General features: G+C 46.4%; 1 protein-coding gene across 1 annotated transcript; it reads right to left on the bottom strand.

Annotated features, from left to right (window-relative positions):
• Positions 1-25,935, bottom strand: LOC115325932. The gene is made up of 5 exons (XM_042288531.1): positions 25,897-25,935; positions 25,700-25,828; positions 14,916-15,073; positions 5,669-6,050; positions 1-294 (listed from the first exon to the last, which is right to left on the bottom strand). Exons 1-5 carry the CDS (start codon positions 25,933-25,935, stop codon positions 1-3), a joined length of 1,002 nt encoding a protein of 333 aa, XP_042144465.1.
• Between the last annotated feature and the right edge of the window lie 625 nt (positions 25,936-26,560).

The following is a 26,560-nucleotide window of genomic DNA, read 5'->3' as shown; positions in this document are numbered from 1 at the left end:
TTACTCTAGGGGTGGAGGCGTTATGAAGGGCTTTGGTCGTCTTGTAGTTGTGGGCTTCGCTCGTTCGAACCTCCTTAACTCGTATACGAAGACCCTGGAGTCGTGGGTGGCGATCTGCCTGAAGACGCCTGAGGCCTCAAAGGTGACTGTGAGACTATCAACGACGGTCAGGTTGTTATCTATCAAGGCCAAGGCGGATACACGGGCGAACCAGAGATGGTGACCATCTACTCGGCGATCGAGCCAGAAGGCAAACCATCCTCTTACAGTCACTGTGGCAGTCCAAGGAAAATCCTGCAAGAAGAATCGATGTGGAGGTTAGGCTGACTAGGGTTTTCTGTTTTTAGAGTATGTACAGTTATGTCTATACCTCAACAAGGCCGTAGTCGACTTACGGCACAGTTAGGGGGGCAGTCCGCAACACGGATACCCTCCTGACAAAGAGCCTTTTGAAGACCCTGAACCAAGGCTTTCAAAAAGCTGCCATAGCTACCAGCATCAACGGGACATTCTTACCATCCTTTTTTAACTTCACAATAGGGGGCTGCTACGAGACCATAAGCCTTCGGGCCACAAAAAGAAGCTGCTGGACCTCATCGTCATCCAAGCCTTCCGCCACCGCCAGTCACAAAAATTATGTCACTGACAAAAATGTCATATCTCCGCGGCTACATAAAGGCTGAACCGCGGACGCAGGACGAGACTTCCAACGATACCATAAAATTTCTAGTCTGATCAAACATAGTCATCTTTATAGCCCGGACCCGTTCTCCAACTTTAGCAGTACCGGTAAGTCTTAGAACACAACGCTCAGACTGGTTTCATCACAGTCGAAGAAATCCTTAAAGATCCCGCTTTGATTGTGACTGCATAAAAAAAAAAAAAAAAAAAAAAAGCTTTACGGGGTAAAAATTTGTAGCTACAACTTTATATTGTTTTGACGGCAACACAGCCTGAACCGAACTGACGGTGAGGCTGCTTGCTTGTTCAGGAACCACACAACTTTTCTCGGTTCCTTCTCATGTCGATACTCTGCGGATAGAAATTCGTTTGCTTCTTGCGCAGGCGTTGCGGTGACCTCAGAACAAAGCCGAGCTCAGATTGGCTCTGATTGAAGGATGGTTACTAGGCTTCAAGTCAGCTTGCTTCGAGATCTACCCACTATCATTCAATCAGAGTTCGCCGTTCTGGCGTCGCCACAACCCCTGCAAAAGAAGCAGACGAACTAGCGCTCCCCATAATCGGTCTCTTAGCTGTAGATGAGAAATTTAGCCAGTGCAGTACAACCGCTAACCTGGGGTTTTTAACGTGCATCACGCATAGTGATCACACGAACGCGTGCCGGTACAAAACTCAGCCAGATCGAAACGGGCGGGGGCGGCGGGGACCGAACCCAGGAGGTTCCCAGCGCAAGCTTTCGCTCCACGCTCCGAGCTGAGACGCGTTAGCCCACTCGGCCCCTTCCTCCCCCTTTTTTTTTACTTCAATATACAGGCGTGTAGCACATACACTGGCCCGTGGTGTAAAAAGGCAACACCCAAGTCTTCTGGGCGTCCCCTACAGCCACTTTGCTGCAAGAAGCTGATCAAAAACACTTGCCCATTCGGGCATCTATGGAAGTGTCTCGATGACGGATTTCAGAGTAGAAATACACTCTAAAAATACAATGTGCGTATGCAGGAGTGTGACGTCTGCGTGCCATACACTGAATTAGATAGCCAGAGGCTATAAAGACCAAGAACTACAAACGTATCAATGGGCATAGTTTCATTTTTCTTAAGAGGGAGATAGCGGATAGTATGTGGGTTCATGTATAATTCTTTTTTTATTGTTCTTTTGAGGACGGTCCCAAAAGAAAATGGCGCCCCAACAGTCGATGAAAATATGATTAATGGTTTCGGGGGCCTTACATAAGTTGCAGTATATAGTTGAGGGTACATATATTTCTTTATCTTGAAGCCAGGGCTTAACTGGCAGCGTTGCAGTATGTAGTTTGAAAAAGAAAGTTTTTACTCGTGGCGCTATTGTCCTTTTTTTACCCTCTGTAGACAGTCCTGCCCAGGTCCGGCAGCAAATAAAGACCGATAGAGCGGAATGGGGAAAAGCACGTTCCTCAAGTCCCGCACAAGCCTCATCCGGGAAACGGAACTCAAATACTCGATCGAGAACCTTGCATTCAAAAATAAAAAGGAATCAGCCACCTCCTTAAAGGAGCGATGCAACAATTTTTGTACTGTGCACAAATACCGCTTAAAACGGATCCCTAACGTTAATGACCCATGAAACACGCGTTCGTTTTTCACCCCACGCAATAGAAGTCCCAGAAAAAAATTTAAGAAAAACGAGCAGCGTTCACCCCCTCAACTCGCAGCCAGAACAAGCGGCCACGTGATCTGGAGCCGATTATATGCCGCCAGTGTTGATCACTGGCGCTGGGGTTGGCAAAGCGCAGGAGACGCGCTGAGTTCCAGACATTGTTATGGCTCGGCTGTTGTCGTCGTTGCAGCGATTGGACACGGGTCACAACCCGAATGCTTCTCGAGCTAGCAATTGTCACGAGCCCAAGTCGAGTGCCCACGCAATGCTCGGGTCCAATCTATGAACCGCATTCAAATATCGTCACTTGGGTGTACTGCGATCCCCGAGTTACGTCATGAAATTTTGCAAAGGAGAGATTGAATGAAAATGATCGCTTTTGTCCTTGAAATTACACCGCAACAAAGGAGTTTCTTGGCCAATGGCGTTGCGTGTGAGTATCCTTGAGTCCCAGGTGTGCCAGTAAGCTCGTGCAGAGAGAAAAACATTCCAATTGAATATCGTTGCACAGCTCCTTTAAGAAAGCCAACTAAACGTGGTGACTCCGGAGAACAAGATGACACGACGAACGTTGGCACAAAAAAAGGCCAGCTTACACTGAAGAACTGTTTTCATGAAAAGGGTTCTCCTGGTCCCGTAAAAACAAAAAAAAAAACGCGAAGCAATTTGTGAAATAAACAAGTGTGTTAACCCTACTCCGCCTAACTTGACACTTCTAAAAAGGTTGTCCCGCCTCATAGGCTCTGAACATGAGCTCCAAATAAATAAAGAAAAAATGCAAAGAAACGCTTGAATATTCACACGCGTACACTGCAACACTTGCAATACGTAACACAGTTTCGACACCAGGAACACATTACAAACTGTCGCTCGCGCAAACACGGACAGTTCGCTCCTGGCCCACTTCGTTGTGCTATCTTTGAGCCGGACTGCACAGTCTTCCCAATACGTTTTACTGTTTTTGTGGTGCTGCAGGGGCACCCCGAGGTATTCACAGGGCTCCCTGCTCCACTCCACACTCTCGAAAAAAGTAGGTACCATGTCCCAGCAACCGTAAAACAAACCACAGCTCTTAGACCAGTTTACAGCGGCCCCGGTCGAATCACAGGAACGCTTGGTCAAACTGACCACCTGCGACACACTTTGCAGGTCTGAACAAAAAACAGCAACGTCATCGGCATACGCCAGAAATTTAACTTCAACTGACGTAAGCGTGAAACCACACACACTGTCACAGCGCAGTACGCTGATAGACAAAGGCTCTAAGTACAGAGAAAAAAGCAATGGAGACATGGGACACCCCTGGCGTACCGATGAGAGAACCGGAATGACATCATACACTTTCTTGTTTAACACCAGTCTTGTTGCGCAATCTCTGTAGGCCATTTTTACTCATTTTAAAATAATGTTTCCTACACCGGCATGTTCTAAGATCCTGAAGAGAACGTCGTGACGCACACGGTCAAAAGCTTTTGCTAACTCTATCTCTAACATGGCTACTCAACGTCCTTCACTTTGAATAAATTTGTTACTACTACTACTACGCAGTCGAATACGCTGCGCGCCACGTGAGTGTTAGTATGTATGGTCCTCCCTCGGATGCCACAAGTCTGATGCTCCCAAACGAGGTCGGATACAACACTCTGGAGGCGGTTAGCCAGAACTTTCCCAAATATTTTGTTGTCTATATTACAAAGAGTTATGGGGCGATAGCCTGTTACAAACTGCAATTTATCAACATCATCGGTCTTTGGTATCAAAACAGTATGTGTTCTGGTGAAGCTGGGTGGTAGGCTACCTACCTTGTACGTGTGAATGAAGAGTTGCAAAAAAAATGGGCATAATATGCTTTTAAATTGCTTGAAAAACTCGGCGCTGAGGCCGTCAGGACCCGGAGACTTACTGGGCGGCAACGAGTTGATGGCGTCCTCAATTTCTGGCAGCTTAATGCATGACTCTAACTCGATCATATTCTGCTCGGGAAGAGTGGGCAGGCCAGAAAGCATATCAGTCAAATTATTCAGACAAAATGGCGCGTTATTGCAACCAAAACATATTTATAATGTCTAACAAAGACGTCCTGTATTACGTCTTTGTCAAAAGTGAGAATGGGGCCTGAATGTATGGAATTAATTTGTTTGGTTTGAGCATATTTATGCTCTCCCGATAGAGCGCGCCTCGTCGGTTGCTCACCGAGTAGAAACTTCTCGGCCCGCGAGCGGACTATCGCACCCTGATACCGATCTTGGGACAGCTCATTCAGCTGCGCCTTTATAAAGAAAATATCGTTAATTAAGCCACCGGGACTTTCACACTCCAACTGACACAGCTGTTTTAAATTATTTTCCAGCGTTGTCTCACGCTGCCGCGATTCAAAACATAAAATACTAGACCGTTCAATAGCTATCATTTTTACAGTGTCCTTCCGAAATTCCCACTTTTCAAACAGTGAAATACGCCTATTGTTTATTTCAAACCACGATGACTGCACAAATTTAAGAAATAATTCGTCATTCAACGATTTAGCGTTGAGCTTCCAAAGGCCCCAAACAAAGGAATTCTTTCCTGCACCTTTCCCGACCACCACCGCCACGAGGCAATGGTCAGTGAAGGCCACCGGTGTTACTTTGTAACTACTTATAGGCCACTTCCTCTCCTTGGCCCATTGTTATGCTCAACGGTCATTTTATACAGGGCGTCTCTCGAAGCTAAAGCCGATTCCCTAATACAGATAGTACACATCACCAAGAAAAAAACATGTTACCCATTACATTCTGCAAAGGGGCCTATTTAGGAAAATTAATGACGTTTATTATCATTAGGCTCTTTATACAGTTTGTGTAGCTAAAGTGTGAAATGCACGATTTTTTAGTAAACTTATGAGCATGAGTATATCCTCTTCTCTGGCTTGCTTCCCACTGTCGCCATTTTCGGAGTGCACCGTCCCGTAAGACCAACATATATATAGTCAGCTCCTACATTTTTGCGTATTTCGTCTATTTTCGCGATTACTTGTTGGGTATCGGTAGTATGACGCATCGAAAGCGGTGCGAGCCGACTCTTTGGCACGGTGCCAATTACTCAGAGTGCCGGAGGCATGTTGAGTTGCCCTTCATTTGTAGTTCGCAGACAACTTCCGAGACGACACTCGTTGCTCTTAAAGAAATTGGTGGGTAAGGACTGAGAAATGGGGTCACGTGAACCCCACAAGCTAGGTCACAGACCATATGGGACCGCCCGACTTAAAGAGAAGCGCGCTGCAAATCGTCATCATCATCATCATCGTCGAGGTACATCACAGTGTTTGATCACTCTGAACGCCACGCGTCTCATTGCTAAACGTTTCACTTACCATGACCTTATTGGTGACGTACCACGTGACTTGCACCGTCTTTTGGCTCGGCACGGCAACCTGGAGTTCGATGCTCAAAGTTTCAGTCTTGCTCTTGGTGTCCAATGTAGTCCTATTGAGGGTGTAATCGAAGCTGAATCCACCACCTGCACTAACAATGCCAGGTACTCCGACATGAACGCTCGTCTTGTACTTCGACTCGAATCCCCTCTCCAACTTAATAGAGGAAGACTCCGTGTTTAGATAGGTATGCGTTACAGTGTGTATTGCATCCGTCTTCTGTTCGTTTGTATGTGTGGTGGTGAAGACCTCCGTGGGCAAGGTGTGTTCCCCAATGGCTTCTCCAAACTCAAAGTTACTCGCCGTCACTCGCACCTTGTACCTGGAACAAAACCCGTATAAATGATGCGGTTGCGCTACCTATATTTTTAGATGGACAGCTAGACGCTTAGTTTGTATCGCACTTGAGATAATGTGTGAGAATTATACTATCAGAACTCTCTTGAACTGTTTATACGCCAAATTGCACTCTTGCTATTGGTTCTTCGCAAATAGGAGTAACGACCGCCAATCTGCAATATAAACAGACATTTCGCAATCAACAATCCACGGCGAGGGGTAGCAGCCGTATGTATAAGTCAAAAGTGCTCGAATTAATAACAACCTTGAGAGGAGCTTATAGGAGGCATTCACTGGACGCCATATTTGAGGGCGATGTTTAGAGCGCATGCTCAGAACGAGCTCACATTAATAGCCTGCTAAGACCGGCAACCTTGACGGTGCTAAATCCACGCTCCAAAATTACTGCGGAAGCTCGCCGTCAGCACGCGCTCAGCAGCAGCCAGCGCACACGGATATGGCCGCCAGTGAATACTCCCTATACTCCGTCGAAACGTCGACGAGCGCAAGCACCCAAAGTCTATTTTCCATCGTCATGCGCAGTACGGCGAAGCACAGCGTAGCACAACGTGTGTCCGCGTAGCTCACGACAAAATAGAGCATGCTGTATTCGCGTCGTCGACGAGCGCACATCAACGGCGGTGGCTTCCCCAGAAGCAAACGCGCGAGCGCCCCACCCGCGAATCTGGATGTGCTGAAGTGCGCGAGGTGTTTGTTTCTGCGACCTGAACCTGCCGTTCTTGCCGGGTGTCGTGTGCTGTTCTCACGTTCCTGTGTTGCTCTGCACATTTAACGTTGGCGCACTCGACTGGGCGAGTGTGTGCGTTGACGTGGACTGCTAAGAGGATGCCCTAGTCTCGAGAAGCTTCGTAGGCCAAACGATCCTGACTCACTTGCATGTTGTGCCGATAAACGCCGGAAGCTCGATGACGCGCCAAAGCTAGAGTTAAATAGAATTAAGGGTGACATAATGTTAGCTATATATGATCATATGCTAGTCGTACGCGCCGGCAGCCGTTCCCGATCGAAACAACAAGTGGCGTCGAATCTACTGAAGCGGTGATCCCTGCGAAACATCTGAACTATTTTGCCGGCCAGAAATTTTCAACTGGGTGTCTCAGCTTGAAAACGGTAGTAGCACTACGCAATGAAAATGGGACTGAATCCTGTATTGTTTGTATGGTCTCCATACAGTGCGCTACAATTTCGAACGCATACATGCGTAATTTAGGCATCGTACGCTGTCCTTGGTTTTAGTTTCTTCAGTCAACGTGAAAGGTTAGATATGAAGATAGCGCACTGGCCATCTGTCAGGAAGAGGTCGCTCTGGAATAACGAGTGCGTCGCTTCCTTCAGAGCACCACGAAGGATCGACCGGAGTCACTTTGCACGACTCCGGCGAACCTGCCAAGCGGCTGGCTTGGACGGACGTGGTATTCTAATTATTTTTTTTTTGTTTCCGTTGACATTTATGAGACATGACGCAGAAAATAAATGCTGCTTTACACAGGTTAAACCCATCATTCGCTTGTTTTTCAACTGCTAACCATTGCCGCATACTGCTGCCTGAAGCATGACCACACAGGATTCACACGACACGCTGCCTGAAACATGCCCACACGACACGGAGAGGTCCCACCCACCGATCGCATGATTGGTACCAATCAGGGGCCCCAGTCTGGACACTTGGCGAAAAAGTAGGGGAGGAATCTGGCGGCCGTGATTAACCGGCGCCACGCTTGACGTCGGCGCCGTCCAATCACGGTGGTCAAATTCCTCGCCTACGTCCGAAGCTCAATCGCTACCACACGAACTGTTGTCTCTGAGGCGAATGTTTAAGCACCGCCTCCGAGAGCACCGCATCTCCTTTAAAGGCACCGCTTATTCACATCTACCAGTACATTGCCGAGATTGCGGGTGAGAACCAGGCTTAGAAGACACCGGTATACTACAGGGTGTCACAAAAGAAAATTTACACGGTCTTTTTTACGGCAAAAACAAAATAGGCATCACCGGACGCTCATCCTCCGCCCAAAGGATAGCTCTAGAGGTCACAACTAGATGCCAAAGTTTCAACTTGATCCGATAACTTAATCAAAAGTTATAAGTGATTTTCTGAAAATTTCAATGGGAAAATGGCGGTTTTCGAACACATGGGGCTCTGAGTGTATGGCACCAGAAACCGAAAACAGGCAAAAATGGGTTCCATTTTCCGATTGAACTTTTCAGAAAATCACTTATAACTTTTTATTAAGTTGTCGGATCGAGCTGAAACTTTGGCACCTGGTTGTGACCTCTAGCTTTACCTTTTGGCGGAGAATGAGCGTTCGGCGATGCCTAGTTCATTTTTGCGGTAAAAAGACCGTGTAAATTTTCTTTTGTGACACCCTGTATATAAACACCGCGACCAAACATCTCGAGAGATGATTAAAGCGTACAACATAAGAACAACAGTTCGTTTGGGAGCCTACCTTCGGTGGCTCTGTCCCCCAGCGGGATGAACTTTCTAGATTTAGAGTGACAAGAGCTACTGAGCAAAGAAAGAAGAAAACAAGTTCTGTAATCAGATGAAAAAAAAAAGAAAGAAGGGGACATACTCCACGAGGGGCCCGGCAAGTGCACTAGCATTTGACGTCATGTTTTTCATTCCATTGTCTTTCTTCCTTATGTTCTACAAACCAGTTCATAGTCGGCGCTTGTCTTGTGTTCTCTTCGTCTTTTTGTCCTCATTCCAGACGCGCTGTTTTAGAGCGCTGCACTTAGGCGCACGTTTCCGGCTTGAGCGGCGTCGGCGTAATCGCGCGGTGCATTATGAGAAACGTCCCATAATACGCGCGCGTTGCATTCTGGGACGTTTCCATAACGCATCGCGCGGAAGGGAGGAGGAAGAGGAAGAGCAGGAGGATGGAGGAGGAGGAGGAAGGAGGAGGGGAGGAGATGGGGAGGAGGAGGAGAAACAAGAGGGGGAGGAGGCGAGGAGCACTGGAGGAGAGGGTACAGATGAGGAGGAAAACGACAAAAAGGCCAGGGTCGCAGGCGTCGATGTCGGCGGAACAGCAGGATCGAGCGCTGGGGCGTGACTCACTCCGGCTCGCCACACGGAGCCCCTTCTGCACACGCGTGGGCTTCTGGAATAATCGGCATAGAAGATTCGGCGGATAGAACATACTGTCCTCGAACAAGCAACACAGTTCTGGAATATACCAGAACACGACAATTAGAAGAATAACAAAAAGGTGTCTCCGCTGCTACGCATCCAACCTTGGAGCCAGACACGATAACCGTTCGGCCCCAGTCGCGCCGCCTACTTGGCAAGCTGCGCGCGCGGTAATATTCTACCATCTTCGAAACCACACCAGCCTGCTGCTTAAGAAGCATTCGTCAGCATCAAAGCACACAAAGCGCGTGAAACTTCACTTCGTCGCGCGAAAGCTGAGTTCCCGACATGGTTGCTTGAGATGCTTCAGATCTCGCAGTGGGCGCTGTGTTCCAGCGGTTCGACTACGACGAATGGCAACCGATATCATTCTTCTGGAGCAACCTCACCAACACCGAACGTCGCTATAGCACTTTCAGCCGAAAACTCTTCGCTGTCTATTCAGATATCCGTCACTTCCGATAGTTTTTGGTTAGCACGGTCATTCCACATTCTTACGGACCACAAACCCTTGGTGGGCGCAATACAGTCGCTGAGATCTGACAACGGACATCACTCTCCAGGAGAACTTCGCCAAATGTCCCGTATCTCTGAATTAATTTTTGACATATTACACATAAAGGGCACACAAAATGTAGTTGCAGACGCGCTATCTCGGCTGAACGTAGCCCATATTGCTGGGGGTGATGCCCAACCTCTCACTCCAACCGCCCTCGTGGAGGCACAGCACGTGGATTCGGAACGTCCCAGATTCCGGGGGCACCAGGGGCATTGCGCCTCAACGACACAACTCTCCCTGGACTGAATAAACCATTCACTTACGACATATCTGCCAGTTCTCCTCACCAATTTGTTTCCTTCTCGTTAAGCCGGTAACTCTGACTTTTTACTTGAGTTGCCGCATCCAGGGATCATCTCAAAACCTCCTAACCTCTTGATACGTTTTGCTAAACATCAATATCAATGCAAGAAGCTGGGCGAATAATTGCCTCGCATGTCAACGAGCGAAAGTTCGTCGCCGCACGCACAGCCCGGCAGGCACTTTTCAACTTCCTGAAACTCGTTTTGAAAATGTGCATCTAGATATAGTCGGGCCTTTGCCGGAATTACAAGGCCAGAAATACATCCTCACGGCTATTGATCGTTTCACCCGATGGCCCGAAGCTCTTCCTATTCCAGGGATCACGGCTCACACAGTCACACAAGCATTTCTACAAATGTGGATTTCGCGATTCGGATCGCCAGCAAACTTCACCACGGATAGAGGTAGGCAACTTGAGTATGCACTCTTCAGTCAATTCGCATCTCTCTTTAGTATCAGCAGAATGAGAACCTCATCGTATCACTCATAAGAAAAAATATTAGTTGAAAGGTTTCATCGTCATCTGAAGACCTCACTCATTTCCCGACAGGCTCAATCCCACTGGACCGAATCGTTGCCTATGGTTCTTTTGGGTCTTCGAACAGTTTTCAGAGATCAACTTCCATGCTGGACCGCCGAAATGGTTTATAAAACGATACTTGGCCTACCGCGGAAATAATGCATCCCTCCTGAGAGGGTGATCACCGCCGACCAATCCAACGATAGTCACTGTCTGAAAGCTGCTCTGTCGCAATTACGCCCCACGCCTAAAAGACACTCAACACGCACAGTTTTTGTTAGCAGCGGCCTTTTCGTAACCGCCCAGGAACGCCTGAATCACATTGGATGTGGGCAGCGATATATCAAAGGAACAATGGCAGGGTATTTATGCTCGTCAAGGTTTTTATTTGTACATAACATAGGAGAGCCCAACTAACCAAAACAAAAGTTGCGACCCAAAATTCGGTTTCTTTCCGCACGAAAACCGGCGATCGATCACTGACCGGTTTGAGTCGCGCTCACTCTCTTCTCCGAGGTCACGTGCCGTTTTCTATGATTTAGACACAACCACCAAATGTAATAAAAGTCATGGGTCATCAAAAGCGCACAGTCAATATTAAAAATAGAAACAAAATATCACACTTATTGGTGTTCCTTCAAAAAAGCTGCAAATACTTTGACTGGAGAAAAATGAAGCACAGCCACGTGACTTCCAGCCACACTCTCCTCCCCTATATTTTTTTATTCTTCCCTGGTCCAGTTTCGGTTTCTAGCAGTTGCGTTTTTTGACTGACTAATAAAATGTACATGCGGTGCTGTAGAAAGATATTGATTGGGTATTCTTCTGACACCATAATGGATCGCCTACCAAAAAAGTGAAAAAAGAACGATTTTGGGGGGTATCAGTGTTCCTTTAAGGTGCTTTGAAACTCATCACGTCCTACGTCTCTCTCGAGTTGTCCGCGACTATACGGCGAGCAAACGTCCCCATATCCGTCTTCGGTGCGCCGGAATGCAAGGAGAATCGCGCCAATCAGAGGGCATCATAGAAAATGCTCAAGGAACGCGCGATGACGAGGCAGCCAAGCGGGTGACATCATTAATTGAGTTCCAGGGGAAACAAAAGCACGTGGGCGTTTTGGGGTGGGGGGGGGGGGGGGGGTAAACAAATACTTGAGGTGCGGAAAGAACGGACGAATTACAACAATAATCTCTGGAGAGGGGGAACGAGGGGTACAAAGGAAAACACAAATCTCCAAACACAACTAGGTTGACGAAAAAAATCCCTGGAGAGGGGGAACAAGAGGGACGAAGGACAAACACAAAACTCCAAACACAGCTAGGTGACTGGTGCGCGACCGAAAAAATCCGCCTGGTCCGGGTATCGAACCAGGGGTTCGATGGAGCACTCCATTACAGGTGGAGTGCTCTACCAATTGAGCTAACCAGGGGTTAGACATCAGTAGAGAAAACGGGTTTTATCAGCCGCCACCAGTCTAACACCAACAAGGGTGAAGCTTGCAATTTCAAGGTAATGATTATAATGCAATTAAATGCAATTATTTTCGTCATTCTTGTTTAGCTCGCTTGCACCTTTGCATTTAATTGCATTATAAACAACTAGGTTAATGGTGCGCGAGTGAAAAAAAAAATAACACCTGGTTCTGGTATTGAACCAGGAACCTCCCTAATTCCAGTGGAGCGCTCTATACCAACTGAGCTAACCAGGGGTTAGCTCAGTGGAGCAAACGGGTTTTAGAGATTTGCGTTTGGCCCTTGTCCCCTTTATTTCCCTCTCCAGAGATTATTATTGTTATTCTTGTCCAGCTTGTGGCACAATTTCACTATACTCGTTTTCACCTCAAGAAAAAAGGACGTTTTGCGCATTGTTCATACGCCGGGCGAAGTAGTTCTTACAAGATTTGGTTGTCGGAGGAAGAAGCGATCCTTTTGGCGTTTGAAACGTATATGTCTTGATCAGATAACATATATCTAATCTAAAATGCACCTACATATATATTAATTCTCCTCGTAAAAGGGAAATTAGTAATGCTCCGCGAGAAGCCGGACTTTTTTTACTTCGGTTCTTTAGGTGAAAACGGGTATAGTTGCATTAACATCGGAACAGACGAACGTGCACACCGTACAGCGGTGTGGCGAGTGCTCATTTGAGGCACTAACCTAAACGGTAAAATTTGATGTCCTCCAATGTTTTTCAAAGAGGTCCAAAAAGTTCGCCGATGTCACGTTTCCGATTGCAGAGTGCATTGCGCGTCACGTACGATGAGTTCTTATATGAAGGTAGAACGCGGGTCGCTTAAAACCCACACGGGTTGGATATATGCGGAGAGCAAGTCGTCTGCTTCTTGCTCAGGAGTTGCGGTGGCGTCAGAACGACGCAGAGCTCTGATTGGCTGATTGAAAAAAACAGTGGGTAGACCTTAGTGCTGGATGCCTTGAGGTTGACCCACTATTTTTAGAGCGCAGCTCTAAGGGGCCCGTTTCCGGCTTGAGCGGCATCGCCGTCCCCGCCGGTGTAACCACGAGGTCACGTGACCTCCCAGGTCACGTGACCTCGGGAGCCCTGAGGTCACGTGAGCCCCTGAGGTCACGTGACCCTCCTCCCCGAGGTCACGTGAGCCCCCTGACGTCACGTGATCCCCTCCCCCGAGGTCACGTGACCCCTTACGTCACGCGACCTCTCCCCCCGTTAGGTCACGTGACCTCAAGGAGTCACCTGTCCCTCAGCACGCTTACATCCCCCTCCTGAAGAGCTGCGCTCTAACCGGCGTTACAGAATTGTAAACGGCTTTCATTTTTTCAATCAGCCGATAAGAGCTCGGCGTCATTCTGACGTCACCGGCACCCTTGCGCAAGAAGCAGGCGACTTGCTCTACGCTAGGTGGCTACAGTGATTATTACTCTGTAAAACGAGGCGAAAAATTGGCGCCTTTACATAGAGAGTTCACACTTTCGCCAAATGTGCCTTGAGGTCGTAGGTTTTAGCTCGTGAAATTTCAAGGCGTAGTTTGCATTTCTGTACGAAATAAAACCAATAAACTTCCCAAAGACCACGGCACACCTGTGTGTAGTCGACCTATAGTTAGCGATGAATGTAACTTGAGGCGCCATCTGCCGAAAGTCACAGCAAGCAGACGACGCACTTCGTTGTGTGGACACCGCATCTATCACGAGTTGACTTGACTAGTTATAATAATAGCTAACTCGGTCGTCTGCCAACACGTCCGCCGCATACGTTGTCAAGTTTGCTGGTCTTTTGTTTTTACGGGAAGAGAACTACGGTTTCAACGATCGCAAGGCAAAAGTGACGATATCAGTGCGGGTACGGTGAAAGTGCAAGCTTTTCGACTTGCAGGCGTCAATATTTCCGGCTCTTTTTACGGCGCGAAATCTACGACAGCCACCCTATAGTTCTTATTCCCAGCAAAATGTGGGGAAACTTGGAGAGTCAGCGCACTGGTTTCCGATGCGTACACGGCTCGGAAAGTTTCATATTCATGAGGCATTGGGGGCCGAATGTGATGGAAGCTTAGACCAGGTGGAGCGAAAGCTGCTCTGCAGAAGAAGCCTGGTAACCTGGGTTCAATCTCCAACCCCTTTTCTTTCGACCTGGATGAGCGCCTAGGGCAGGGTGTAAGATAGACAGGTGGAGAAACGAGAGCCAAACGAGCGACCGGATTGTGTCCCCCTCGGGTTTCTCTTTTTCTGTGGCGCCATCTATGTGGAGCTCCGCGAACCCTCACTCTAGGTGGGCGACCGGTGGCGACCGGCTAAACTGACGGAGATGGTTTCTCGTGGATTTTCAATGGAGGACTGTCGTGCTCTCGGTTTATTTTGTGCACTCTCCCAAAGAGTTCCACGCAAATCCGATTCCGACTTTTTTTCCTCTCGCCGCAGCGCCATCTGTCGCAAATCGGGGGTACCCGCAAGCAGACGAGTACACAATCCGGTCACGGCGCTGCGGTAGCTTCTATGGGCCGTTTCCCCACCTGTCTATCTTACACCGTGGTGTAGGGTCTCTCTGCAACCACCAGCATCTCTCTTTGAGTAGCAAACAAATAATATCATTAACAGTATCGTGAGCATAGTACCGGTGTGCGGTCGTGCATCGCTACAGTGTGATACAGGTTAACATTCCCCGGCTAGCGGTCGTACTGCACGCTAAATTTCTTGTCTGGAGCATAAACTTGTGTCGCCAAACCTCAGATGCATACCGACCTTACGCTGTCTAGACATGAACGTAATTTGTTTTAGTACAAGCAGAGTATTTGTTTGAGCTGCATGCATTGAAACGTGGTTCATCGTACCTTTTGTACACCCCGCGCTCCTGCATTAGGGGGTGTTTCGCCCACATGTCATAGAAAGAAATGGTGGTATCATGTCGAGCTGCGTAGTCCTCCACATATTTCTTTACAACGCTCTCCAGATTGAACACAAACGGTGACTCTTCTGGAGAAAATGGAAACTTTTTAATCATTTTTTTTCTGTTAGAGATCTTATTAACAATATAGTTTTAGAAACAATATCCTCGTCGACAGCTCAAGAAACGCAAGTCGTGGCTAATGTGAGATTACACTTCTTGCTTTCCAGTTCGTTTTTGAGCTACTTCATGAACTCATGCCGCAAACTCTTCAATTTATAGCGCGAGAAGACACTCAGAATTTGCCACACCTTGCACTTCCAAAGATGTCAGTGATTTTAGCTGAAGTAAAAAGAATCGTAAAAAGAAGACAAATTTGTCCAGTTTTTATTTTCCTCGGCTCTATAGCTACTACACTCCAAGAAATGCCTGCGCGCCTACTTACCCGCAAAACACTCAAAGAGCCGATAATTGCGATCTAGGAAATCAGCTAAGCGAATGATGTGGTGGAACATCCGTTTAGACCTAGAAAGGAAGTCTGCGCTGTTGCATTACGCAATGCAAAGCGTCATGATTACATTGCGTAATGCCTCAGCGTAGACTTAATTTTAAGATCTAACCATATGTTCCGACTCGTCAATCGCTGAGCTGATTTCCTAGATCGCAATGTTTGGCTCTTTGAGCGTTTTGCGGGTAAGTAGACGCACAGGTATTTCTTAGAGTGTAGGTAGGATATTTTTGAAGTATTTAAAAAGAAGCTGCGTCAGTAGTTTACAATAAAAGAAACGTGGTTCTGAACTACATGGGAGCCGAGTGGTCGCTGTAAGGCCTAGTCAACTCGCAACACGTTCATAAATTCCAAGACCACGCGTAACCACACATCCTGTTTTTAGGTGAATAACTATAAACAACATCATTATTTCGTTAAACCACTCATCTCTTTGTATCAAGGCGGATTGTATGAACAGTCGCGATTTAAAGTAACTTCAAACCAATCCAGCATTGTTTTCAATTCGTCTGCAAATAAGCACAACTGAGTTGTTTAGGGCCGGTTGCACCAATGTCGCTTAGCGCAAAGCGGAGCTTAGCCGGGAACTTAAGCTTAGTTTCGGTTTCGTTCGGTTGCACCAAACTCGCTTATCGCTAAACCTAGCATTAAACTACGCTTAACTTAAGCGCTCAACATTGGGCGCTTTGCTTCTGGTTATTTCTTAATCCTGGATTAAAAACATGGCGGCTGGTTTGTCACGGTCGACGCGGTGGACGAACTTGGTTGTGCAAAGTGTTTTAGGCTACATCAGCGTGAAAGTCTCGACAAAATGACTTTCGATTGTGACAAGGATGCAAAATATTGTCGCGTGAAGTGTTTATCGACCCCTGTTTTCAAGTTGGCTCTCCACTTTCAGGGGGTGTTAGCCCTAACCGAGAAACGTACGGAGCTGTGGGGCTCACGTCTGTATTCCCGTTGGTTCTTCTGTCAACGAGCTTATTCGTATGTACTTACTAATTTTCCCATAGCTGTAACGTATTGTTATTTACCACCTTGTTTATTTACACTTGCAGCGCGTATCCTTCAATCTGATCAGCGCGTTGAATAGTGGCTGTACATGATCTCGGCGATCAGCTGATTCTCGACACCTCTGCCGTTTGCATTAGATTGCGGCGCTTTTAAGTAATAAAACAGCGAAAATTCAATTTCTTTCGTTTTCTGAGTTTTGAGACAATCTTCAGTGAATTTTCCTTACCTCGCGAGTAGAATCTTGGCGTCAGAAAACTGTATCGTTCCATAACTGTAACTTTTTTGGTGATCGCATTTTTTTTATATACTTTGCTTTATATCTTTCATTCGTTTCCCGAGAACGAGATACTGTTGTTTCCGAGTTGTGCTCTGTGATGGTGTTTTTCCTTTACTTTTGTCGTTTGTTGTCATTGTGACGATGGTTGAGACTATATACCGGAACACGTTTTCAATAAAATTCAGTTGAAAGTTGCGCCTTGTTGTGTCCTCCGTAACTTTTTTGGTGATCGCGATTTTTTAGGAATATTTTGGTTTATATCTTTCATTCGTGGCGACGACAAATCGTAACGACTTCTATGTTAGATTCGTTCATTGCTGTATCGGGGTAGGCTGGGGCAGGTGATGCGAAGAGACGACCGTTCTTATCGGCGCGATGTGATGTACTAGTGGGAGTTTTTTTTTTTTTTTTTCTGAACTCGACAGTGTGAAACTGAAGTCCGTTTCAGGCTGCAGCGGATGTTCAACGACGGTACAGTGCAGTTCTGTCACCTTGCTGATAGCAACGAGTACCGTCGATGCAAGGTCTCGTGACCTGACCTCTCGACGACTTCTATTCGACGATTTCCGGGCATTTTCGCAGCTGCCGTGGCGAGTTCGTCACTGTTTTGAACTTCATCGGTCTCAGGCTTGACTTGGTTTTAGTAGTCATCTTACCTGCCTACTTATATCCATGATGTTTTGTCTTCAGCGATGTAGTGAGTAGAGTGTCCTTCTCGCGTTCGGTGAGTTTTGGGGCCCCCGATGGCTCCTTCGCCTCAAAATGTGAGCACGAAAACTACTACCACTGTCAAAATATCCTGTTATCAACCGATATTAAACACACAATCACAGATGTAAAGAGCATTCGTGTTTATTTGAAGCTTTGACTTCTGTTATTGAAAGTTAAACGAAAAAATGATTGAATTTGGAGACCTTTAATTTGTTACTCACCGAAGAAATACAGCGAAAAGCAGACGCCGACGACGACTACTACGGCAGTTTTTCTCTCTTTTTTTTTTGTTGTTTTGTTTACATCACGTGATTCCTCTCCGCCAATCGTATGCGTCGCTCTGAGCGTTCCCTAGTTTGCTCTGTTTGTCCCTAGATTCCCTACGCAAATCCAGCGTTTAGCTAGGGGCGCGTCTGTAAAGCCGGCTTAACTTTGGTGCAACCGGAATTTAAACCCGTGCTTACCTAAGCTCGGTTTAGGGCGCTAAGCCGGCTTAGGAAAGTGCCGCTTTGGGTTAAGGTAAGCGGCGTTGGTGCAACCGGCCCTTAGTCCGTCAAAGAAAAAATTATCCGGGAACCTTACCTATTTTTTTTTTTTTTTTTGGGGGGGGGGGGGGGGGATACGGCATAACAGTTTCTAACTCGTAAATGTTACCATTCAAATAAAAAAGCTTGCTTTTCTAGTTAAAATCGTTGTAGTTCGCGGTGAAGACCCTTCATGAATAATTCCCCCATTGCCTGCATCACGCCGGATACCCGAGGTCAAGGAAGACGGACGTAGGACACCCCTCGTAAATAAAAAAGCCGTGGAGCTCTATTTTCCACACACCAAAAAGTTTACACACTGAACAAAAAAAAAAAGAAAACAAAAAGGAAAGCACTGCAATGAAAAAAAAAGTTTTTAAGTGTTTTGAAAGGGACACGTACATCTACCAAAAACGCTTACCAAGGAAAACAATTTTTGAGCAATATTCACGCCGGTAGACGCAATTTAGTGTCGCTGGAGGTTAATGTCGCCGCCCGCTAAGCCTTGCCTCCTGCTTACAAAGTGCTTACATCTCTGACTGGCCGGAGTGACGATTGACGAGTAAAAATTTGGTTGTAAATTTGTATCTCCGTGCCGTAATAGTATTCCAATCGAATATTTTATTGCGTTTGAGAAGAAAATACATTGTTTTCAAGTGTATTCTGAGATTACTCCTCCCGCTTTGGTTTGAAACGTTAACAAACATGGCTGCCGGCGTCTGCGGAGTTCTGAACGTGCGGGGCTCGGTCATGCTCCTCAATTTGTACGAGTGCTAGTGGTTTTGAGTTTAGAGAGGTGTTTAGATGAAGATCTCCTCAACCGACGTAGTTTGCAGCAAAAAAAAAAATGAAAGCCGTTTACAACTTCCTGTAACGCCAAATGAGAGCGCAGCTCTTGAGGGGGAGGAGGGAAGGGTAATGAGGGTCACGTGTTCTCGGAGGGGGAGGGGGAAGAGGAGGGGTCACGTGACCTCGTGGGGTGGGAGTCATGTGACCTTCGAGGATCACGTGACCTCGGGGAAGGTCACGTGACCTCGGGGGGGGGGGGGGGGGGGGGTCACGTAACCGCGTCTTGATATTGCAGGCGATACACGGTGGTGGAATAGCAGACTATGCAGGAAGTTGCTGCTCGTCTTCTCGCACGACTAGCTGGAAGTGTCAGACGCCAGACTAGACGTACCGGATGTCACAAAAGGGAGACACTAGGCTTGTTAGCGTGTTCGGTCGAGCAGTCAAGTCAGTTCAGTAGCAATGGGCAAAACCACTGATTTCTTGTGGGCGGGGCTTAAAGCGTGCCATACCCTCCCCCTAGATTGCATCTAACGGCGTAAACATTGCACGCAAGAAAAAAACACATTACGTGGCAAAAGTATAAAAAAGATACGCATACCAAATAACCTTTAAAAATGTTTGTTTTCAATGCTGTGTCCCTTGAAGGGTTTAAAAGAATATCGCAAAATTGAGATTTTACTCGACGCCCTCGTTCAGTCTATGTGAAGCATTTCGTTCGACTCTTTCAACCGTCATTCAAGACTCTTGGTGAAAACCAATGAAGAACAGAATTGTGCCGTGAACCTGTATTTGTTGGGGTACCGGCGTCCTCTAAGTTCTCAGAACGTAGTACCTTTTGCACGTGATGCCACGTTTTGAAATCAAATCCACCTTTGTAGCACAAATACCACGATGTCCAATGGACAAGAGAAAAAAAAAAAAGAGGTTCTGCAGGTCCGGGGTCCCTATTAATTTGAATAATTATATTATACGTGCAATATACAATGTGTAGAAATATAGAAAAAAGACAAGACTAAACGGTTTCAGTTACGTAATTCCGCTAAATTGGATTTCCCCCGAATTTTATTTTTTAGAGAGCACCGAAATTTGACTTTATTTTGAACTTCACCTATGTACCAGTTGCCGCCGGGGAGTTCTCAACTAACCTCTGCTGCATCAATAAAAGCGCCATTGGCCAACCACGCGCCGCAACTCTACTGTGTTCATGCGTTTGCTTTGTTATTTTTGTGCGTGATTTGTTTAGCCTATGACTGAAAACGGTCAAACATGACCAGGGCCATGAGGATGGACTCTTAGCGCAGCTTCATTGCCTCGAGGGGATCAAGGTATCGTGTGCGCATCGGACTTGGAGTGAATTGAACTAGCTTGGAAGCAAATCTTCTTTGTGTCTCGGTTCAGCGGTGACGCGAGTCGAATTTTGCTTTAATAAAAGGGTGTAGTGTTGCCTACTCTAATAAACTATTTTACTGATTATTAAATACCCACCTCTTCGAGATATATTGGTACCGCAAGCAGACCGTGTTAGCAGAAAGCTAGAGAGGTCAAAAGGACACCATTGGTAAGTACCAAGGACGCTTCTGAAAATGCGTAATTAATACTGCTCGAGTGCAAGCGAAGACAAAGAGGACGGCGGGCTTGTGCTCGCCCAAGGAGGGCGTGGGGCTCACTCTCTTTTCTCTGTAGCTTTTTTTGATCTTGAGCGAAACGGGCGTTGGTAATAGATATCGAGTGTTCGTCAAGCTGCTACTCTCCCGGGTCTTCAGTTCAACAATGTGGTGCCGATACCCGAGGATCAATGTACGGGGCAAGAGACGACGAGATTCGGCAAATCATTGAATACGTGGATATACCCAAGGTAAAAAGAAAACTCGTAGGGGAGCAAAAGACGCGGTACATCCACGAAGCAAGTGCAGTTTTACAAAATCAAGACTCAACGATTAGCTAGATTACCACTGTAGCCGAACGAGTGCCCGCCATCAACGAGGGGCTCAGAGATATAAGTAAATGTTTTACTGTCTATATACCAGACGATTCCTTCGAAACCGAATTTAAGACAGTCGTCCAGTACGAAGACCAAGCGATTCGCACCCTCAGCGATCTCAAATTCATAAAAACAATGTTCTAGACGAGATCTCGCGAGGGGAAGGTAGAGGACCTGTTCTGGACCAAACCGACGTCCAAGTCACAAGACATGCGAAAACCAGGCTGCCAAAGCTAATCGTTACGCCGTCCAAGGGTGAAATTTCCCAATGGTCGCCATCGTGGGAGCGGTGTGACCAAATCATTCACAAAAACTCGACTTTGTGTACCAGCGAAACGTTTGGCTACCCTCGAATGTACCTAGCCGAAGTAGTGGCAGCGGTAGTCGCGGGATTGCCAAGAACAAAGACTTGCTGCACGCATACATGAGAGATTCTTGGGTACCACTATGGAGCCAGAAAAATATTACAGCTACAGTATTTCTACAGACTGAGGTTAATACCATAAGTCAAGTCTTCCAACGACATCTTAGCTACACGATATTGCGTCAATCGCAGAACAACGTGCTAGGTCTCTAAGCATTGCGTGTAAACACCGCCATTTTCGCTTTAATAATCTACGAAATTCTGATGAGAGTTCTTCCACGCTACAATCGTCGCTAACTTACACAGGACCACATATTTATTTGCGACGAAGACTATGGCTGGTCCAAGCAGTCAACTAGACCGATCATAACTGCATCAGATATTTTCATTCTTACTCGGGGAGGTCGAAATTCGAAAGAGGAGCGAGTTTGAGACCACAGAGGCGAACGACAGAACAACCACGAAGTAGGGTGGCGATGTGGGCGAGCTGGTTCATGTTTAAGCAATGTGAGAAACAGCGCGCAAAACAACGAAGATGAAAAAGAAGTACACAAGACGAGCGCTGAGCTGACGACTAAATATTTATTGAAAAACACTCTACCCCGGCAAGGCAGCACTTGTTTGTATCATCATCTCTTTGACAACATTACGATCATTGGAAGAGGAGCTGACAATACAACCGGGAAATTATTAGAGGCATATGAAATAAATAGGCACGGGTATAACAACAGCGTAAGCCAAACTTCTGCTTATTTGCACTAACAAGGTGACAACCTGCTTCGATACGTGTTGACATGATGGTGATTTGGTTGTTTACTTAGTGCTCGTCCTCTGCATTTCCTCTCCGGTTTTCGTTGTTTCGTACGCTGCTTTACATATTGCTTAAACCACGAAGTATAAGGACAAATTCAATTAATGAGAACCGTCTAGACTGACCTCCTCAGTATTATATGACGTCTCTGCACCGAAGGAAGAATGTGGTTTCTGAGAAGAGACAAGCCGCAGTACCGCAGATTGTTCCTCTGCTCTACCTTTGGACCAAAAGAAACAATTGTCGAAGGAGATGTGCTGTTTCAGATGCAATGTCATTGGCCATCGAGCAAGAGACTGCGGACGCAGGATCACCTGTGCTGCTTGCAGTTGAAGACACGCTACGTCTATTTGTGACCCGTCACGAATAAAGGAAAAAGAAAAGCACTCCTCCACAAGCACCAGCATAGCGGTTTGCTCGTCGGCAATCTCCCAAGGCAACCGAGGGTTCGGAGATGTACTATTGCAAACATTTTCTAGCATGAGCTGTCACCGGCCCTGCCTGAAGATACGTCAGAGGAGTGATTGAGGGAGGCAGTCGGCGGACGTTTCTCACTAAAGAAGTATAGAGAAGTCTACAGTTTAAGGGCGCTGGCCATACAAATAGATGTTCAATACCTTCGCCAGTACCCTCAAGGAGTCAAGAAACAGCAAGTAATGGAGCTGCAACCCAGAATTCATTTCAGCATTAACGGATGCAAGATTGATGTGTTCCAGATCCCTCTGCTTTAACAAGACTTAACTACTTTAACAACAAATTGAGTCTTCGTGGCAGATATGGAAAAATAGGGACATTTAACCGCCGATAATGCGATGTTTCCAGGAGCGTCTGCGCAACTGGAGATCAGCATATTTATTGGCTCTGACTAGATGTAGAGTTGCATGACTGATGAAATCACTCGGTGTAAGGACTGCATCTCACTTGTTGCATTAAATAGAAAAGGGATTTCGAATTGTCAAGGACGGACACAGTTCTTGACGCCACGAGGATCCCAGCCGAGCTTAGTCATTTGTTTCTTAACGACCCACACCCCAGACCAAACTGAAGAAGTTCTTCGACCCGTTTCGGTGTCAGAGAGTTTGGAATTCACGCACGCGTGTGCCGAACAAATAACGAGTCCGGTTATCCCGCTTTCAAGTTGCAATATTCGCCAGTCTGACAGAACATGACGTCTTACACCTGTGGGAAGAAAATACAGGTGACCTTACGAACAGCAAGCAAAAAGGAGAGACGTGACATCTGAAACTAGTAAGCCAACTGTCAAGGACTTAATCTTTAATAGATCGTGTATGACGAAGCTTTCAGAGAGTAGGTGACAGCGAGTACGGATGATCTGGAAACTAACGAGACTGCTGTTAATGGAAGCAGGTTAGTTTGGTTAGTTCACGTACAAGACAGGGATGTCATTAGAGAAGAAGCGCTGTCGAAGCGACTCCAAGTCGTTTTTTATGTACCCTCGCTTTTAGCTGGTTGCAAGAGTCAGAACAATTTTCTAGAGAAGGCAGATAATTATGACACATTTAAGGCAACAAATAGTAGCTTTAAGGGTACCAAGGTAGCAGAATGCGTGTGTAATTTCTGGACAGTGCTTGATCAGAAGAACGCGACGGGCAAGGATTTAAAACGAAAGCTCAGCACTAAGGTCTCCTGCGGCAATGCTTCTGTATAGAACGTGGGTGAAAGACCTTCAGACCTTCTGAGACGTTCAACAAAACGCAGAATATGTTGGTGCGCACGAACAGATGAGGGTTGTTACATTTCCCGTATTTGAACTTGGAGTCTACTGATAATAAAGAAAATAATATATCAGGACAAAAATGAAAGGCGTTTACAATTCCCTGTAATGCCGAATTAGAGCGCAGCCCTTGAGGAGGAGGGGAGGGTACAAAGAGGAGGATATCCTCTCCTCCCCCTCCTTCTCCTTCCATCCTCCTCCTCTCCTCCTCCTCCCTCTCCCTCCGTCCTCCCTCGTAACGTCACTCGTGACCCTAGTGACCCTCGTGACGTCACTGGTCAAGACCTCGTGAAAGTTGCTGTGAAGGTCATGACCTTCGTCGTGACCTTCACGAGTGAACTTCGCGACGTGACTCGTGACCTTCGTGACGTGACTCGTGACCCTAGTGACACTCGTGACGTGCGCAGTTACGCCTACGGCGACGCCGATGCCGACGCCACTCAAGCCGGAAACGGGCTCCTAGGAGCTGCGCTCTAAAATGAGACACCTGATGAATGGTCGAGCAAGATTACCTGCTCTTTCAAGACCCTTTATGGCGAAGAGGTCTTTTCAAAGTATGTCATCGTTTTATCACAAATGTTTAGAAAATCCTGAATACGCAACCAATGTGTCGTAGTGGAACATTAGATGGTCAGAGAATTCAGAAGGAAAGAAATGTACGGTCACGCAAGATTTAGTTCCGAAATCGACTGAATGCTCACCCACCGATTTCACAGCTTAGAAGTAGCATTGGATTTTGTTTGCGGCTAGAATGTGTCGAAAATGCCTCATCAAAACTGCTCAAGTGCAAGCGAAGACATAGAGGATGATGGGCCCGTGCTCGCTTAAAGGGGCATAGAACTCGACCTTTTTTATATAGATTTTATTTTTATATCCTGAGCGAAACGGACGCTTGGAATAAACCCCTTGAGTTGTTTCTGATCTCCAATTTAACAACACTTGCTCGTCGCTAAGCTGGCTCGGGGGTGCCGACCTTGACTTCAGCTTGTTTTGTAGAGATAAAAGGCGGAAGGGTTGCCCTGCAGCAATAGCTATATGCATTTTTCCAAATACATGCTGTTTACATATATTTCTGCCCAGGCTAATCATATTTGCTAAATTCTCGGTAAAAGAAAACAAGGTGTAGAAGTGCACTCCTTACTGAGATGCCTTTAAAAGTGCTTCAGCTTTCCTTCAAACACGGGTTCTATAGATAATAGACGACTTATTGAAAAACCTACCAGGTAAGTAAAACAACGCTCACCTGCTCCAACGAGCAACTGAAAAAGGAAACATCGTGAAGCAGGTTATTAACGTTGTATCTGGATGAACAAAATCGAATATTTTTTAATATTTTCCATATTTCTTGTTCAGTAAAAACACATTCTTAAAAGAATAACGAGGCTTTAAAAAGTGATACATATTACTCCGGCTGCATAAGAATATTCTCACAACTTTTGACATTACTGCAAATAAAAAAAACTAAAAAAAGTAAATTGATGACGCCACCAGCCGCGCGTTTTCACGCACTGCGGCGCCACCGGACATTGACCTGTTTTTGAGTGATCGAAATAAAATATGATGTACTAATACCCCATGGCTACTACTTGTTCCCCGAGTAGCCCGAACCACTAAAGGAGCTATAATATAAAAAGGGCAGAAGCTCAAACCATCGTTGGAGGGCCCCTTTAAAACCCAACCTGCAAAATAGTATCTGCCGGGACGGAAACCGGTTCCCAGTTTCCTTCACTCTATTTCCTCTTACAGATTTATAAAGTTAGCTAAATGGTTTGTGTTGATTAGCTTGTTTGGCACATGCACTCGATCAACGGGACTGGAACAATACTGCGTTCGTTCTACTTGCGTTGCGTGGATTAGCTTTTCGCTCAGGTTTTGGCACGCATTAGATGAAACATCTTTTATGATATATATAGTGAAATAATAGTTGTTTGGTCTATTTTTGTCATTGGGTTTAGACATACTTTACAAAATTGTTTTGTATTGCTTGTTCTTCCGACGGACAACAAAAAATGCTCACCACGAACGAAGAAAGCAGGATCGCTTGTGACAAGAACTCTCCCATCTTGGTGATCCAGGAAACAAATATAATTGCAGCGATCCGACCGATAGAACACTTCCCCAGACGCGTTTCTGAACATTTCGCCACCTATGGGAAGATGCAGTTCAAATACATAATTCTGAGGGGGCGAGATTCTATTGGAAGCTCCGAATGACCTTGCACTGCCCCATGAAGACCAGATTTTTTTTCAGCATGCTTTGTTCGTGACATTTAGAATGATCTTTATATCGCTGTATGCACTGAGAAAGTAAGGTAGAGGGTGAAGTGAGAGCGTTCAAATGTCAGAACGCCGAGCTCTGGCTGAAAGGATCAGGAGATAGATCTAAAGTTAGCTGTCTTTGTGTCCCGGTGCACCTGTCGAACGTGTACGAAAGAGAAAGCCAAACGCCAGACGCCTGCGTTCCGCGTACTAAAGCGCCGTTTACACTCTTGCGACCGAGTAAGACCGAGAGAGACCACTCTGTCTACGCTAGAAAAAGCGATGAAGAAACTTCATCGTGACGTCGCCAGTGGGAGGAGGAGCCTAATCTCCATCGGCGGCGAACTCAACTGGCAAAGAACTTCATCGCGGCGCGTTGATGACGTTGACGGAGAGTGGCGATTAAGTTGAAACTTTATCGGGATTTGTCCTCAAAATATGTCCCTAGAGGGAAATGCGCAACGCCGCATCGAAGGGTCTTGTAAAAGCAACATTTTTAACTTATAAAAATGTAGAGTGCGGTACAATTCAAATACAATTACCAGTTTTAAGTCTAGCTTGCATCAATTATGTCTTTTTACATAAGTGAAACAAATTAGATGATCGCAATGCGTGAGCTG

Source organism: Ixodes scapularis, unplaced genomic scaffold (assembly GCF_016920785.2).
Source record: "Ixodes scapularis isolate PalLabHiFi unplaced genomic scaffold, ASM1692078v2 PGA_scaffold10__122_contigs__length_95168666, whole genome shotgun sequence".
In the NCBI taxonomy this organism is placed as follows: Eukaryota; Metazoa; Arthropoda; class Arachnida; order Ixodida; family Ixodidae; genus Ixodes; species Ixodes scapularis.
Note: the sequence above shows the minus strand (reverse complement) of the source record. Positions and strands in the feature narration are given on the sequence as shown.